Genomic DNA, 16,668 nt, shown 5'->3' with positions numbered 1-16,668 from the left:
CATCCGTCACTGAGGTATATGGGAGCAATGAGAGCTCGGACTAGTTAGCCAGTTGTGCAGGTCATGGTTAGTATTAGAGATGAGGTGTTAGCTCCTTGAACTTTAAAGAATGAGCTAAATACAAGAGTTCGGAACACTACCTTGGTGTGGCAATCTTCTGCTACGTGGTTTTGTTTGACCTGCTCCACATGTTCTTCTACAGACTAAATAACACCACAGCGCCACAAACACAAAACACATGCATGAAACAAAATTATGAAGAGAATAGAAAATTTCAAACTGAAATGGTCACTCCATCACTTAATGATGGTAAAATGAATTTGCAAGATTTTTTCTAAAGCAAAAACTCATGAAAAATTAAACTCAGTAAAATGTGATGTCATCAGATACACACAACACAAAGCAAACCAAACCAGGCAAAATTAATGTGACTATTACATATATAAAGAGTATTTCAAAATAAAAATTAGTTATTTGTATATCAGTTATATAACTTAAAGTTCTAACTTAAACTGTAATCTCTAAAAATAAAACCTACTTGCATGAGCAGATGCACTCTATAATACTTTGGTTTTATAGAATGCTTTTTTTCTATAATGCTTTGGGCATGGGGAAAACCAAGACGCAGTTCTGTATTTTACTGTGAAAAATTGGATCATGTAGACTGCCCCTCTCACTTTTCACTTTCCTAAGTGAAATATAATTCATTTTTTCCTCATAAATTTTGTTTGCCAAATCTTTACTCACATCTGACACTCTACTCTGAGAACAGGCTCCACACTGCCCATTACCTCATTCAATGGCCAAATAAACTGAAATGCTCTATAAGAGATCTATGCACCCCTCCCTCCTTTTATAATATAAGGAAGAGATCACTTTCGGTTCTACCATGCCAGTCTCCAAATCCTGACTCTTCTCAAATCCAGATTGGTATTACATTACTAATTTATATTTAGGTTAAAAATCACCATGCAATGCAGAGTCTCGGCCTCACTTTGTAAAAGCAATCTTCCTTCATTTTGAATTTGGTATTTCTGTAGTTTATTCTCACAAAATTATCCTGAATTTGTTGCTTCTGAAGTTTATCCTGTTCATTTCTAAATGCTAAATAAATAAAATGCTTTTAAGGGACTGAATTTTCAGGAAGTGACACTCCGAGAATCATAACAGAGCGCACTCATTTGTGTTCAATTCCCCCCACCATCCATCACAACATTTAGGACGTGTAAAAGCCCAGAAGTAAACATTATAAAGGCAGCACCAACTTTCACTTGAGTGTACACAATTTATCAAGGGACCTATGTCGTTTCACTGTTATGAAATGACAATTGTAAGTTTTTACCTTAAAAAGCTTATTATAGTTTGGTAACTATTACCTATGATGTATGAAAGATAAGTTCCAACCAAAAGAGTAAATTTCAAAATAAATCAAGCATGGACTTCATTAGAAATGTTAAAGAAAACTAAACAAAAATTACAACAGAAATTTTTTTTCAGAATACCTCACTCTGCTTTCTTTTCTTAGTGAAAATATATCTAATAAATGTCTCTTGAAGGATTTCTTGTTTAACAAGGAAGTGCCAAAGTCGTTTGACTGGAAGTGCAGAGGAATCCCGGGATCTGTTAAAACAATCAACACATCACACTCTCTTAGTCTACATAAAGTGGGTTTCACATTTGCAGACATTTTTTTTTTGTAAACCTCCATTATCTATTGCAAAGAAGATACAGCATTAAGCCTAACAAATTTTTTCAATTTATTTCTCTTTTAATTTTTAGTTCTTCTAAAAATCTAGCACTTAATTCTCTAATTTCAGGTTCTCTGAATGAACAGATTGAGCTGAGAGTCAAATGACTCTCTTATTATTCTCTTTTTAAATTATAGTTTAGGTTGGTTCTATTGGTTAAAGCACACCAATGATGAAAGTAACTCACAGACTTATTCCTAACATCCTAACAAGCTAAAAGGCCCTGCTCTTCAAGCTTATAAACAATACTCTTCTTAATCATGGCCAGCTGTTTCAAGAAAAAAACCAAAACATGCCATTTATCAAAAGGAGCCCAGATAAACATTGCATCGATCAAAACATCAGTGAAAATACTGTGTTTACTGTTAAATTGCTGACAAAAGGTCAGCAGCACCTGTTTGCATATATAGATTATCTCAAAGAATTTCTGTAGGGGCTCCTAAAATTTAAAAAAATGATGATAAAGGTTTTCTTCTGAATACAAAAGTAATGTCTACTGAATTACAGGTAATACTGGGAACACATTTTCTAACAAGATGTTTTATTATTAGCATATATTGATAAAAATAGGATTGCAGGTTCAAAGTTTTGAATGTTTTAAAGGCTATTTGCATATTTTGCCAAACTGTCTTCCAGAAAAATTAAAAACAAAGCTACACCCTCATCAGCATTTAAAAAAGCATTCTTACTTGAATGGAGTATTTTCTGGTTCTTGCATAGCCTTATTTCGCAGAATAGCTGGTCCAGCTCCTACAGAAAGGTCAGCTGGATATGTGTTGATATAGTTAGGAGGTGGACCTTCAAACTGATCCATTTTCTCTTGCAAGATGTGTTCCCAATTCTCCAAGTTTTTAATCACAGCAATACCTAATGGTGATGTTACAGGCAACTCTAAAATGTGATAGAACATGTCATTTTATTTTCATAAAAAATGTTGATCATCCACATATTTATCAAATCTAAATTTATAGCCAAAATTTCTGAAAATACAAATAAATCTAAAAATGTTAATCTAATGCCATTTAAATTCTTAATGCTTTCAACAAAGCGGAAAGTCAGCTCTCTAAAATGAGCTGAGAAAATATCTAGCTTCTCCGGTCTGTTTTTTTTTTCTTTTTTGCTTTATTTTTCAACCTTCTAGGAAGATAGTAATTCTTGCTATTATTTAAAACCACAGACTGGAGCCTAAAATAAACAAGACCTCTTAGGTCTCCAATGCAGTATCTCCTTTTTTTAGCACCACATGCTCTTTCATATGGATTTTGTAAAGAAAGGTTGATGGTCTCCCATCCAAGTACTAACCAGGCTCGACCCCACTTAGCTTCTGAGATCAGACAATATTGGGTGCATTCAAGGTGGTATGCCACAGATGAAAAAGTTGACGGTAAATTTAGTGTATTTATTAACATTAATTTTCAAATCACAAACTTACCGGAGAATTCCAATCCAGCAATGGGGAAAAAATTCTTGACATTGTAAAGTATTAGCTTTACCATTGCCAAATGCAGAAGAGCCCAGCTATTGAAGGGAGACAAAAAAGAATTCTCCTTAATTGAAAAATAAAATCATGAGAGAAGCACAGTAATGATTCCTGTTGATTGTTTAGCCCAGTCTCCCTGCACAGAAAAAAAGCTGTTCTTTTCTAACAACTCACTATTTTAAAAAGGCACCTTTTTAGTCTTTGAAAATAAAAGATACACAACAGTATCTTTTGCTATATCTGGAATTACCTGATGAAAAAAGATTTACCACAGACACATGGAATCTAACAGCATGCCAACAAATTATATATAAAGTTCTAATAATGCAACAATAAATTACATATTTTCCCTCACTAAAAGTGCTGTGTTTGTACTCTGTACATAAGCTAGTCTTTGATTCTGGATGTAAAAGAAATACTGTACTTTCTGGAAATTTATTTGAAAAGGTACAGAATATCTAACCTGAAACATAAGTCAGTTCTTGTACAAGTTTGTGATACTGCTACTTAAAATTAGTAATATAAGGATTTTCTACCAAAAAAAGGCAAAAAGAGAAAAGCCTTATTTACCTATAGGAATTTGGATCTTGGTGCTCCTGCATTTGTGTGTCTGAAAAAAAAGCATCATCTTCTTCGTCGTCACTATGAATGCTTTCATCAGAATCATATATAACACCACTATCAGACAAAGGGAGAAATGGCTGCAACAAAAGGTAAAGTTATTTTAAAATATATAACTGGGTTATTTTTTTCCTGACTTAACATGGGGAGAAGGCAGGATGGGAGATATATCCCCTCTTCTGCATTCACAGCAAGGTCATAAGAGTGTTACCACGCACAAAGAGGGAAATGTTAATAGATGATGAGCTCAAAAAGCAAAGTGCTGAAAAGTAAGAGGTGCACCCAACATGGTACGAAAAGAGACTACAATGGATCTAGTTCCCGTGAAGATTCTGATCCTCCGAGATGCTTCCTCTGCGCAGAGAAACCGAGATGTGTCATGGGACCACACCATGGCCTGCTAATGTAACCTGCTTGGTTTCTCTGACTCGTCTTGTTGGGCCTGCCGTGCCCATGGCCTTCAGGCTGACAGCTCCTGCTTTAGACACGGTGATCATTAGAGGAATCCTGCTCAGGGCTTGAGATTTTATAAAAACAGTCCTTCCCATTTTTCCTTCCCCTGACATTAAAGAAGCCTAAACTCTGTACTTTCTTAAAATGGATTTGAGGTTAGAGCTCTGCTCTCCATCTTCTCGGTTAGCACCTTTTCACCTTACTCTAAACTCTGATGTTTTGAATTTTGCCTTTTTGAAGCGTCGGACTTTGGGCTGGTAAGAATAAAACCCCCCAATACCTCCTTCTGTTCTAATTCCATGCTGACCAAAGGAACTATGAATATCAGATGAAGAGAACCTAGATAGCAGATGAAGTACTCTAGGCACTAGAAAATGATGATGCTGGCTACATGTTAATAAACTGACTTCTGGTTTATACCAAAATCCCATACAATTTTAATTTGTCTCATCCATCTCAAGTATCTTATCATCATCATCAGATCATTCCTGAAAGACTATTTAGTTTCTGGACTTAAGAGATTAAATATCTATGCTATAGAGATTCAGTCCAGAAGCTACCCCATCATTCCTATGTGATACATGTACAAGAGTTAATAAAACAGGCATACTTAAAACCTGTGTTTCTCACACCCCTTACCTTTGCAACAAAATAATCCCACATACTAAGTTCAGGAGGAATAAACTTTTCTTTGTAGGATGGTCTTTCTGCAGGCACTGGTGGTGGGGTAGCATCTTTTACAGGCCTTCCAGGGACCAGCATTCGCATGTTAAATCTCCTCCGGTGTTTATCTATGTCTTCAGAAGGAACAGGAGGTGCTAAAAAAGAGAGAAGAAAAAAATAAGCATTTATTTCCCATTATTAATTCGATAAGTTAACCTTTCTTTTCACCCTACTTTTTACCATGTTCTAGGTCAGACTAGATGTAATCTCGAGTTTATATGCATATACACTCCACTTCCTGCATCAGCTTCCCAGCCATCTTGGCAGAGACGAGGATACAGCATAAAAGGCCATCTTTCCATGAAACAGCCTGTGTACTACACAGAATAAGGATTAAAGTAGTTCTAGGTTAAGGTACTAAAATAAATGGTATATTCAGAAAGTCATAAGGAGAGTACTTGAGTGATTATTTCTGGCTGTGTTGTTCAAGATCCACTGAATTTGTAGGATGTAAAGCAAGCCTTAAAAGAAGAGTCAAGGCCCAGTGTGAAAAGGTAAAGGGACAATAGAAACAAGGACCAAACGTTTGGGTAAATAAGGAGAAGACTACTTTTGCCAGACAGGCACCAAGGAGGACAGTGACAGTGTAGAGTTGGGCCAGGGCTAGCTTGTGGGTATGAGGCTCAAAGCTTATCCTATGGGCATTCTCACAAAAATGTCGAGTTAGTCACATGATGATATGGTTTGCTTGAATAATTAGAGAGGAATATGGACAGATGACATAAGAAGAGCCTGAACTAGTATTGTGGGTGGTAAGACTGAGAGAAAGTTCGATACAAGGAATATAAAACAATGATCAAAAGGATTCAGGAACTCACTGGACACGGGAGAGCCAGAAAGTAGAAGTCAACCCACTCCAATTCTAAAGCTCCCCACCATAGAAAATGACAATTCTATCTCAACTCCTTTCTCCCACACCCCACACAATTCATCAACAGTCAGCAATAACTCCACATTATATCCAGAGTAGTACCATTTTTCACTTAACACCCCAAGCTAAACCTCCTTTAACTTTTTTCTAATTGAGGTAAAATTTACATACAATTAACCATTTTGATATGTACAATCCAATGGCACTTGATACATTCACACTGTTACGCAACCACCATCTCTACCTAATCCCAAAGCATTCTCATCACCCCAAATACAAAACCCGTACCATTAGGCCCTCTCTATCCTTTCCTCTCTCTGGCCCACTAATCCGCCTTCTGTCTCTATGGACCTATTCCGAATCTTTCATACAAATGGAATCATACAATATGTGACTTCTCTGTCTGGCTTCTTCCACTCAGCATAGTACTTTTGAGGTTCGTGCTGGTGGGGGCATGTATTAGTATTTTATTCCTTTTTATGGCTGAGTAACACTCCATTACATGTGTATACCACATTTTGTTTACTCATTATTTTTTAAACCTACTCACTTAATGACTGACATTTGGGTTAAATTCATTCCATTTGGAGCTATTATGAATAAAGCTATATAAAGATTTACTTACAAAACTTTGTGTGAACCTGTGGTTCCAATTCTTCTATGTAGATAATTAAGTGAAACTGTTTGCACATAGGGTAAGTGGGTCACATGATAAATTTGTGAAAAACTCTGAGCCCTGGCCAGGTGGCTCAGGTGGTTGGAGCATCATCCCTGCACCAACAGGCTCTGGGTGTGACTCCCTGTCAGGACACCTAGGTTGTGGGTTCAATCCTGCCTCCCACATGTACAGGAGGCAACTAATCAATGTTTCTCTCTCTCTCTCTCTCTTTCTCTAAAGTCAACAAACATATCCTCCGGTAAAGATTAGAAAAAAACCTTACAAATTATTTTCCAAAGTGCTTATACATTTTACATCCTCACCAATGAGAGTTCCAGCTGCTAAACATCCTTGCCAACATTTGTACTGCCAGTCTTTTTTCCAGTTTTACTGAGAAATAACTGGCATCCATCACTGTGTAAGTTTAAGGTGTAAAGAATGCTGATTATATATTGTGAAATGATAAAATTCATTTATTCTTGATTCTTAACATTATTACTCAAGGATATTTTTTATTATTAATTTTAGAGAGGAAAGGGGAGAGAGAGAAAGAGACAGAAACATCAATGTGAGAGAGAAACATTAATCAGTTACCTCCCATATGTGCCCCAACCAGGAACTGAACCCACAACCTAGGTATGTGCCCTGACCAAGAATCAAACCCGCAACCTTTTGGTGCCACTCCAACCAACTGAGCCACCTGGCCAGGACCACAATTATCTTTTAAATGGACAATAACAATAGCCTCCCACCTGGCCCCCTACTTTTATTCCTGTTGCACCATCTATTCTCCACACAGCAGCTAGAGTGGATCTTATGATACCTAAATCAGACTATGTCATTCCTATGCTTAAAAAGCTCCAGGAGTTTCCTATCTTTCTTTAGAAGAACTAAAGTCCATACCGTGATCCATGAAACTCTAAGTGACCTTGCCCCCAGCTACTTATCTTACTTCATCTCTGAACACCCTCCCCATGATAGCCATTCTGGCCTCCTTTGTAGTTGCTAGAAAGGCCAGGAACCAGTCCCACCTCTAGACCTTTGCCCTCATTGCTCCATCTGCGTGGAATGCTCCGCACGGTGTGAGCACAACTTCCCTAAGGCTCTGCTCTCGAACCTGCGATGTGTCTTTTGCCTACCCTAACTGAACTGTCCTCACCCCCTCTTCCTCTGCTTTATTTTTATCAGAGTTCTAATCATACCTCAAATTGTATTTGTTAATTTTACCTCCACTGCAGGTAAGTTTCATGAAGGTGAGAGATTTGTCTGTTTTGTTCACTCCATATCTCCAAAGCAGAAGTAGGTATTAAGTGAATGCAAATATGAATGCCTACTCAGAGATTTTAAGTGTGGATAACTTGATGAATTATCATAAAAAATAATAGGAAAATTCAGGAATGGAAATAAGTTTGGGGGGAAACTTTTAGAAATTTAAAGTGAACTACAACTAGGTAAGAAGAAAGTTTAAGAGTGATGACTTAACTATAATGGGAGTAGAAGCAATGGAAGTTGGTGAGATCTCTTCCCTCACTTTGCCTTATCCAGCGACATATTCATTTCAATCCACTTGGGCAGCAAGCACATGGGTTAGAGCCGGTGCCATTTAACCTTGTGCCACTACCTGTTCATCTGTAATATGACCATTTCTAAGGGTGAATTAAGATGATTTCTTTGTTTCTGCACCAAGATAGAAAGTTTTCCTATGGCATTAATCTATACCTCCCATATCCTACCACCTTAAAAAGTGAGGTGAAAAATATATTCTAATCTACAAGGGGGAAAACATACAAAAATAGAATAAATAAACAAGGCACATGAGTAAAACAGCTATCTTACACATGGCCATAAACTTAATGTGAAGCCAGCTGCTGGTATGCCCTATGAAGGTTAGAAGGATTTACTGAAATCTTCTTTCTATAAGGTAAGGGGATTAAGAATACAAACTGGTAGTTAAAGAACAGTCCTGGGGATGTAAAGTACAGCATAGGGAATAGAGTTGATAATACTGTAGTAACTGTAAGGTGTCAGATTGGTTCTAGATTTACTGGGGTGAACACCTGTAAGTTAAATAAATGTCTAATCAATGAGCTATACACCTAAAACTAATATAATATTGTACATCAACTATAATAAAAACATTCAAAAACTTTTTAAATCTTTTTTTTCTATTTGAAAACTATCCTTTTTCCATGGCCTCATTCCTTAACATTGTCTCCTCACTTACCTTTAGCTTCCCTTTACTTCTTATCTTCCTTAAATTTGTCCTGGTATCAACTACTGTTCAACTGAAATTACTATATATTTCTTATTTTAACATGAGTTTAGTTATTTACTAGCCCAACAAAAGTAATTATACTTTTGCCCTGGCTGGTTTGACTCAGGGGATTGAGCACTGGCCTTTGAACCACAGGGTCCCCAGTTCAACCCCCCAGTCAGGTAACACGCCTGGGTTTCAGGCTGGGTCCCCAGTAGGGGGCATGTGAGAGGCAACCACACATTGATGTTTCTCTCCCTCTCTTTCTCACTCCCTTCCCCTTTCCAAAAATAAATAAATAAAATCTTTTTTTAAAAAGTGATTATACTTTAACCATCACCGATTTTCAAAATGAAAATTCTTTAAATATTTAAAAAATCTTTTAATTTAACAATGGTAATTATTTACATTTACATACATTAATCTTACCTGAAATATTTTCTGATTGTCTTTGAGGTTTCACAACAAGTTTTACACCCCCTCCAAAAACAGCAGCCCACATTCGATTATTTAATGGGTGTGCTGCAAGTCGGAACAATTCATTGGAAGAATTTGTGGCAAGAGCATGTATCAATAAACTTAAGTATACAGCAACAACAGCTTCACACAACAAAATGTTCAATTTTGGCTGGTCTTCATCTTGGGCTGAACTCAAGAGATTAATCAGTGAGTTCACACCTGCAAGGGTATATAATATCATAAAAAGTATATCAGCATAAAGCTCCAGAAAAAAACCCAAAATTGCAATTTAACCAAAATCATGTACCTATCTATATAATAAGAAATACATACTTCCATAATTTTAACAACAAAATAAACAATGGTAGGAATGGCTTATAACCTACAAAACAAAATAAGAACCCATTATTCTATATTGGTATAAAAAGTGAGCAAATAAATAATTAAAAAGGGGAGAAGGGAAAGCTCTCCTTTGCCATACAATTTCAGTTTAATTTCAAATAATAAGTAGAAGGAATGATAGAATTAGAAAATCACCATCTAGTAACATCCACAGTAATATCTGATTCAGGCAAGAAGCACCATTATAGGCTAGAATTTGTGGGTAAAAGTGTATTTTACACAGTCTCAAAGTGTCTATGCAAAGATACTTCTTCACTGCAAAGGGAAAAAAAGAGTGACTTTACGAAGGAGAAGTCCGGCAGAAGCTGCCTTACCAAGGGATCAGTGAGTAACACCAGTAATAGGGCCGACTGGCAGCGTGTGCTCCTCGCTGCTCTGTACTGAGAAGGGCACAGTATCCCTTCTCTGGTATCCCTGCCCAAAACACATAAGCTGAATATTAAGAAAACATCAGAAAAATCCAAATTGAGGGACATTCAGAAAGATAACTGACCAGTTCTCTTCAAAAGTGGCAAATTCATGAGACACAAAGAAAGAATGAGGAACTACTCCAAATTAGAGGAAACTCGTGAGAAATTACAACTAAATGTTACATGACATTTAATGGGATAAATGGTGAAATGTGAAAAAAAATCTATAGATTACAATATTGTATCAATGTTAAGATGCTGAATTTGGTTATATTAAAAGGATATCTGTTTTTTTAAGAAAGACTGATACATTTAGGTTTAAAGGGCATCATGTCTGAAACTTACAAATATTTCAGAAAAATACACATATATATACACACGAAGTGAGTGAGACGTTGAGAGAGACAGGAGGAATGAATGATAAAGCAATATGGTATAATGTTAACATTTGGGGATTATGGGTGAAGGTTATAGAGAAATCTGTATGATTTTTATAACTTTATAAAGTCTAAAATGATTTCAATAAAAGCTAAAATGAAACGTTTCTATAAATGTATGGTATAAATGAATTAATTACACACTGAGCTTGTCATTTCTTTCCCCTGCCTCTCTTAATTCACAATGATCATTAACATGTAAACTCAAGAGTTACAACGCAAGTACAGTAAAATTTAAATGACGTGGCAGACCAGAAAAGGGTATTAAGAGAGTGAGGACAGTCTGAAATGTGGACAGTGAGAAGAGCTAACCAGAGAAAAAGAGGGATCAGGAGACAGCAGGACTTATGTTCCACAGAATGATCGTTCCTATCCTAATATATAAATTTATGCTCAAGAATAATTGTATTCTGTCTAACCCATTTGTGAGAATATCTCTGTAATATTGCTCTCTACGACTCTAATTCAGAATTTCTAAGGATGAGGACTTCCAGTCAAGATAGTAGCTTAGGAAGACATGGCTTGCCTCTTCGACAACCACATCAAAATTACAACTGAAATAAAATAAGAACAGACTCAGAATCACAAACACAGAGGTTTTGATGGTTGCCAGATGGGAGGGAGGTGTGGGACAATGGGTGAAGAGGTGAGGGGATTAAGAAGTACAAATAGGCAGTTACAGAATAGCCATGGGGATGTAAAGTACAGTATAGAAAGTGGAGTAGCCAAAGAACTTACACCCATGACCCATGGACAAGAACAATGATGGGGGATTTCCTGAGAGAGGTGGGGGGAGCTGGCTGGAGGGTGGCAAAGGGGGAAAATTGGGACAACTGTAATAGCATAATCAATAAAATATAATTTAAAAAGAAAGAATTTCCAAGAATAAGGAAAACAATATGTTCTTTATGAAGGAAATCTTGCCCTTTGAAGCCTCAACTTTCTGAGTCTTCAGACATTACAGTACTTAAGTACTTAATCTGTGGCAGAAAACATTATTAAAAACAACAACAAAAATTCACCAAATCCTTAAAAAAACGACATTTAGAAAACTAGTTGGTAGCTTTTTAAAAAAGAATAGCCAAATCTGAATGACAGAGAAAACAAATCTCACCAGGCCACTGAGCAGGAGAAGAATTTGGTGTTGCATGTTCTTCAATGCTTTCTGTCCTTAGTCTCCGACGGTCACTTAGAAGAAGTCCTTGGTATGCCATTCCTGTAAACTGATTTCCTTCCGTCTGACTGCTAAAATAAATAGAAGAGTTCAGCTATTCATCATCCTAACACGGGTAGTAAGCAATTGGACTTTATACATATTAATTTTAGATAATTACAATAAAAATTTCTTAAAAATCAATTCACTACTCTAACAAGAATTTATTTTAGAAGGTTGACATTAGTTGCAAATGCTTGATTTTTCAAAAACAAAATAAAAAATTTCCAAATTTTACTATGTTAGGCAAATGACATTTATTTCGTCTTTTAACATCTTTTCCAGATGCCACTTAATATTTTAATATCTTTTCTACGGTCATTCTTTTTTTTTTTGGGAAGTCTGAGGTAAGTTGACCGCTGCTGGTGCTAAGATATATTAGGAAGTTTCAGGGTACTGTCTTGTTGCATTTCTCAGCGCTCGCAAAGTTGTAAAAGCTTAAGCCTGAATTAAAATATGAACTAAAATCTGGAGGATATTTTAGTAATACCTAATTCTAAAGCCAAAATGTGCCTAAATAATTACTTCCCTCATCTTTACAGAGCTGAAGAAAATACAAAAGCAAAAGTAAAGCTGATTCCCTTTGAGAGTTAATCATAGCCTAAGGACTAGAAAAAGTACATTAAAAAAAATTTACTTGAATTCTCATTTGGTGCCATTTTAACCAGGGATTCATAACAAACAAGTTGTCTTTGAGCTTGAAGATGACCACAGTCAACTAAAAAAGTATTTTCCTTGTGTACATTTCTAAGACTGTAGAATACTTAGACATGGCCTCGTAAGGCTAAACTCAAAATACAGGACATTTTGAGAAGGTAATTCCTAATGCAATATCAAAACAAATCTTTCCATAAAAGGCTGCTGAATTTATAAGAAAAAAGATCTGGACATGTGTAATATAAATTTAATGTAATTCTATGTATATTACAAATTTTCACTTAATATAATTCATTTAAATTTGGATCATCTTTCTAAGTGATTCGATTTCTTACTACCTACACAGCCCTAGTCACTAAAATGAAAGTATGCACTTATGAAGGCAATTTGACACTTAAAAAAGTCAAACCATTTCTTCTATTTGACACCACTTCCAAAGACTTATATATTATATGTAAATGAATAGGTAAAATTGACTTTAATAATTCAATGTTAGAAATGTACCTCTTCATTTTTCCAAAGTACTTCCTCTTTCAACTTAAATTCAGTTAAATAAATAGACATTAATCCAATGCTAAAAGAAATATTTCCTAAGGAAAAAACTTAGAAGACTTAATTTTATAAATTATTTTGGACAGTGAACACTCCTCTTCTTGAAAACAAAAAGATGGTGATGATAGTAATTTCCATTTACTATTTGTCATTTTCTATGTGTCTCTCTTGTTACTAAATGATGACTAAACTAAACACGTAATTATTTGTTTTCATTCTCTCTCATTTATTAAAGTAAACATGCCACTGATATTTAAGGATTTTTCAGTCCTTAGGAAATAGAACCTTAATATAACTCTATAATAGCTGAATATTGATGCTGTATTAATACTATTATGGGTGGTTTTTTTTTACCTGTAGCTATGACTGTCACATAATGCTTGGTAAATTGATGCAGAAAGTGATGCTGCTAATGAATGAAGTGTGTGCACCTAAAACCAAAACAGCCACAATTACATTTTGTACTAACATTTCTACACAATAGTAATATCTTAAAAATCAGAAAATACTCAGGAAACTAGCAATATCGTAAGACTAGATTTTCCTACATGAGACTGTACTTGAAAACTTCGAAAATAAGACTCATCCAACTTTTATGCATGTCCACAACAAAGCTAATTAACTCAGCTTGCTAGCAACTACCTTAAAATGCAATATGCAAAAAAAAAAGAAAACCAAAACCAAATAAGTACACTTTTCAGAGCTTTTATTCAAACTTGCTTTGTGAAATTCCCCTTGATGAAAATAAAGACTTGATCTTATCAATAAGAATGAGTTCAATGTTTACAAAATATACCAATCACTCTCTGAAATGGCTGACTTTCCAGAAGTAAATAATTTACTTAGTTGTTATGAACAGTGCATAGCCTTATAACTTTTAACTTAGAAACTTCAAAAATTATTAATATAAAAACCACACCCTAAAATGCCATACTGAATCAACATTGTCAGACTTATCTCCAGAACTATCTTCAATAGTTTTCATTAAGATTTTTTAAATGAAAATCTTAAAATATGAAGAGACTAGAAAAAACTTCATACTCCTTGTAAGCCTTATCCAAGTTTCTAAAAATTGGAAATGCTTACTTACAATTATATGCATTACTGCATTTCTATGTGTCTGTATTAACCTAGGAAATAATTTAGTAATCTCTGCTAAAATACTAAAATGGATTAATTTATGCTAGGGATTAGAAATTTCTAATAGGTTGACATGACCAGTAAAATCTTGGGACCTTCAGAAGAATGTACAACCAGAGATTAAACACACTTTTCTAAATAAATAAATAAATAAATAAATAAATAAATGTTGGGGACATGAAATGACACTGGCCTCTAGACCTAGGAAAAGCACCGAACAGAGACATTTAAGCTAGCACAGCAAAAGTCTGATCAACACTCCAGATCCTAGCAAGCTCTCTAGGGTTTATTACACTCTTTCCATTTGTAAGCTTTCAAAACAGAGTATAGGTTTAATTGTGAGTAATCACGCTGCCAAAATTCTGATGGCCCTGAATTACTGCACAATAAACATGATCATCAGGGAAACAGTTCAAGAATACTTTTTCTGGGACTACTTCTGATAAATTATGGTTCTCTCAAAGATAGCCCTTTGTACTTGTATTTCACAATATGCTGGCATAAAGGCAAACAGTCATAAATTTCTAACTTAATGGTTCATCTAAGGGGAATGGAGGGTCTAAAGAAATAAGTCACAAGAATGCTATCTAGAGAATTAATATCATTATCAAAGGAGTATTTGCCTGTCTTAAAGGAAGACAGCTTGTCTAGAAGTAAGAAAAATACTTAATTTTAAATTACATTCATTGGACATCGTCTTGTACTGATTGGTAGAACGTAAGAGCACTTTGAAACACTTCCTCTAAGTTAGAACTGGAAGACAAATATAACATATTTACCTCCTCAGAGTGTACAGTATCAAATGATCATAAAATTGACATTACCTTCACATCTCCAATACTGGGGTGAGGCGGTGTTTTCATCTGAGCAATAGTGTAAAGTATATCATGGATGTGATTATTTAAGTACAATACAGGATTGGCTATGACTGTTTTTGTGGATGCAATACTTGCTGAAAGCAGAGGCAGGGTAGTAGGTAACGGTAATGGAGACTGGAGTTGTTTCACTGTAGTTTCCTGTAGGTAAGAGATTATTTTTTTCAAAGTAGTTAAAATGAAGGGAAAAAAATTAATAGTTATCTGATAAAAACACTGATGATTAACATTTGAATGTAAGAAGTAGATTCATGTACTTACTCCCCTTGTCTATAAAACTTTATTGATCACCATGAAGTACTAGGTACCATGCTAGTTACAGAAGATAAAGACGAGTATGACATAGATGTAGTCTCAGTCTTTTAAGCCTATTCCTAATTCCTAAAACTTAGGTCTAAAAAAGACCCATGTGGATTATATATATCTGCCACTTACAAACAGTTGAACATATTTAGATTCACTAGTAAAAGGAGCTTTATAGCTATAACTGGAAGAGCTATTGAAATTGTTAAAATGACCAAGACTGCAAACAAAACTGAAATTCATACCTGCTGTGATTCTTGTAATAAAAACTTGAGTTCCATCCTTACTGAGGCCAGACCGCCACCTTGGGCCCCATGAAGGCTACAGTAACTAAGAAACACTCTCAGGAGATCCTGGTTTTTCTGCAACCACATCTTCCGTCTTTCTGCATGCTCCCGTTTAGCCTGCAACCTTCGTCTTTCTATTTGGTGGCGCTCATAGGAATCAATATCTGGTTTTTCCACCATTTCTTCCTGATCCAGAAGATCACTCTCTACTTTAGAATAAGTTCTACTGACATACTCTTTAATAACTGTTTCATGATTACATATGTCATGCAACGCAGCAATTTCCTTTTCAAGCCAGTTATAAAGTTGAAATCTGAGTTTTCCTCCATCTACTTCATAACCTGTAGCCAATGTTCTCAGTTCAGTCATAAGGATCTTTAAACAAGCTCTGAATTTTAGTTGTTCAGCAATCACATCAACTTCAGTGTTACCTTCAAGAAAACTGTCTTCCTGAGGAGTCAATAACATACTAGGGTCTGATGCTTTCTGGTTTTCTTGGCTATCTTTACCCCTGGCACCTGTACTTTTCATTACTAAACCATCTGTATCTTCTTCCTCTTCTTCTAAGGCACTGTCATGATCTTCACCCCAATCCAAATTAAGAGGTTCCTCATCAACTTTTACTACTGGCTGACTCCAATCAAACTGTGATGAACTTATATTTGACCAGTCGACGCCAGAACTACTTCTGCCATCACTCAGAGTTTTTGATTCTGAATGTATATCACCTATCTTTTTAGAAATGAATTCAGGTTGATCTTTTCTTGCAGATAAAGCAGATGATCTGGTAACTTTGGGAATTTTGGAGAGTACCTCCAAGGCTAAAACAGGACATCCAACTTTAAAATGAGCATTTGCAGTGGTAAAAAATAATTTTCTTTCTATGAGGTTAATTTTATCAACAAAGTTTTTTTCAGTTTTGAGACCTAAGGTTGCCAAAGTTCCTTCAGGGGAGGCGAGATTTCTTCGAATAAGCAAAGGATGAGTTCGAAGGTAGTTGTAGAAGCTAAACACCACTGGGTTACAAGATTTGATGATAACTATAGAAATCAAGCAGAGAGAATCACAAGATACTGTGTTAATGTGTATTTATATTTAAAGAATAAAACGTCAGCATTTTCTCAA

General features: G+C 35.4%; 1 protein-coding gene across 2 annotated transcripts in view; it reads right to left on the bottom strand.

Moving 5' to 3' along the window:
• The window catches only part of DMXL2 (Dmx like 2), a 144,455-nt gene that overhangs the window by 11,068 nt on the left and 116,719 nt on the right, over positions 1-16,668 (bottom strand). For both annotated transcript variants that reach the window (XM_037143031.2, XM_053670013.1), the window contains 11 exons: positions 15,502-16,583; positions 14,903-15,094; positions 13,293-13,369; positions 11,631-11,761; positions 9,238-9,486; positions 4,942-5,120; positions 3,799-3,929; positions 3,181-3,266; positions 2,438-2,639; positions 1,503-1,620; positions 141-203 (listed from right to left, as the gene is read on the bottom strand). In XM_037143031.2, coding sequence (XP_036998926.2) covers positions 141-203; positions 1,503-1,620; positions 2,438-2,639; positions 3,181-3,266; positions 3,799-3,929; positions 4,942-5,120; positions 9,238-9,486; positions 11,631-11,761; positions 13,293-13,369; positions 14,903-15,094; positions 15,502-16,583 — 2,510 coding nt within the window. The remainder of the gene's footprint in view (positions 1-140; positions 204-1,502; positions 1,621-2,437; positions 2,640-3,180; positions 3,267-3,798; positions 3,930-4,941; positions 5,121-9,237; positions 9,487-11,630; positions 11,762-13,292; positions 13,370-14,902; positions 15,095-15,501; positions 16,584-16,668) is intronic.

Source organism: Artibeus jamaicensis, unplaced genomic scaffold (assembly GCF_021234435.1).
Source record: "Artibeus jamaicensis isolate MK-2021 breed Jamaican fruit bat unplaced genomic scaffold, CSHL_Jam_final contig_548, whole genome shotgun sequence".
Classification (NCBI taxonomy): domain Eukaryota; kingdom Metazoa; phylum Chordata; class Mammalia; order Chiroptera; family Phyllostomidae; genus Artibeus; species Artibeus jamaicensis.
This window is presented reverse-complemented; position numbering and strand designations above follow the sequence as displayed.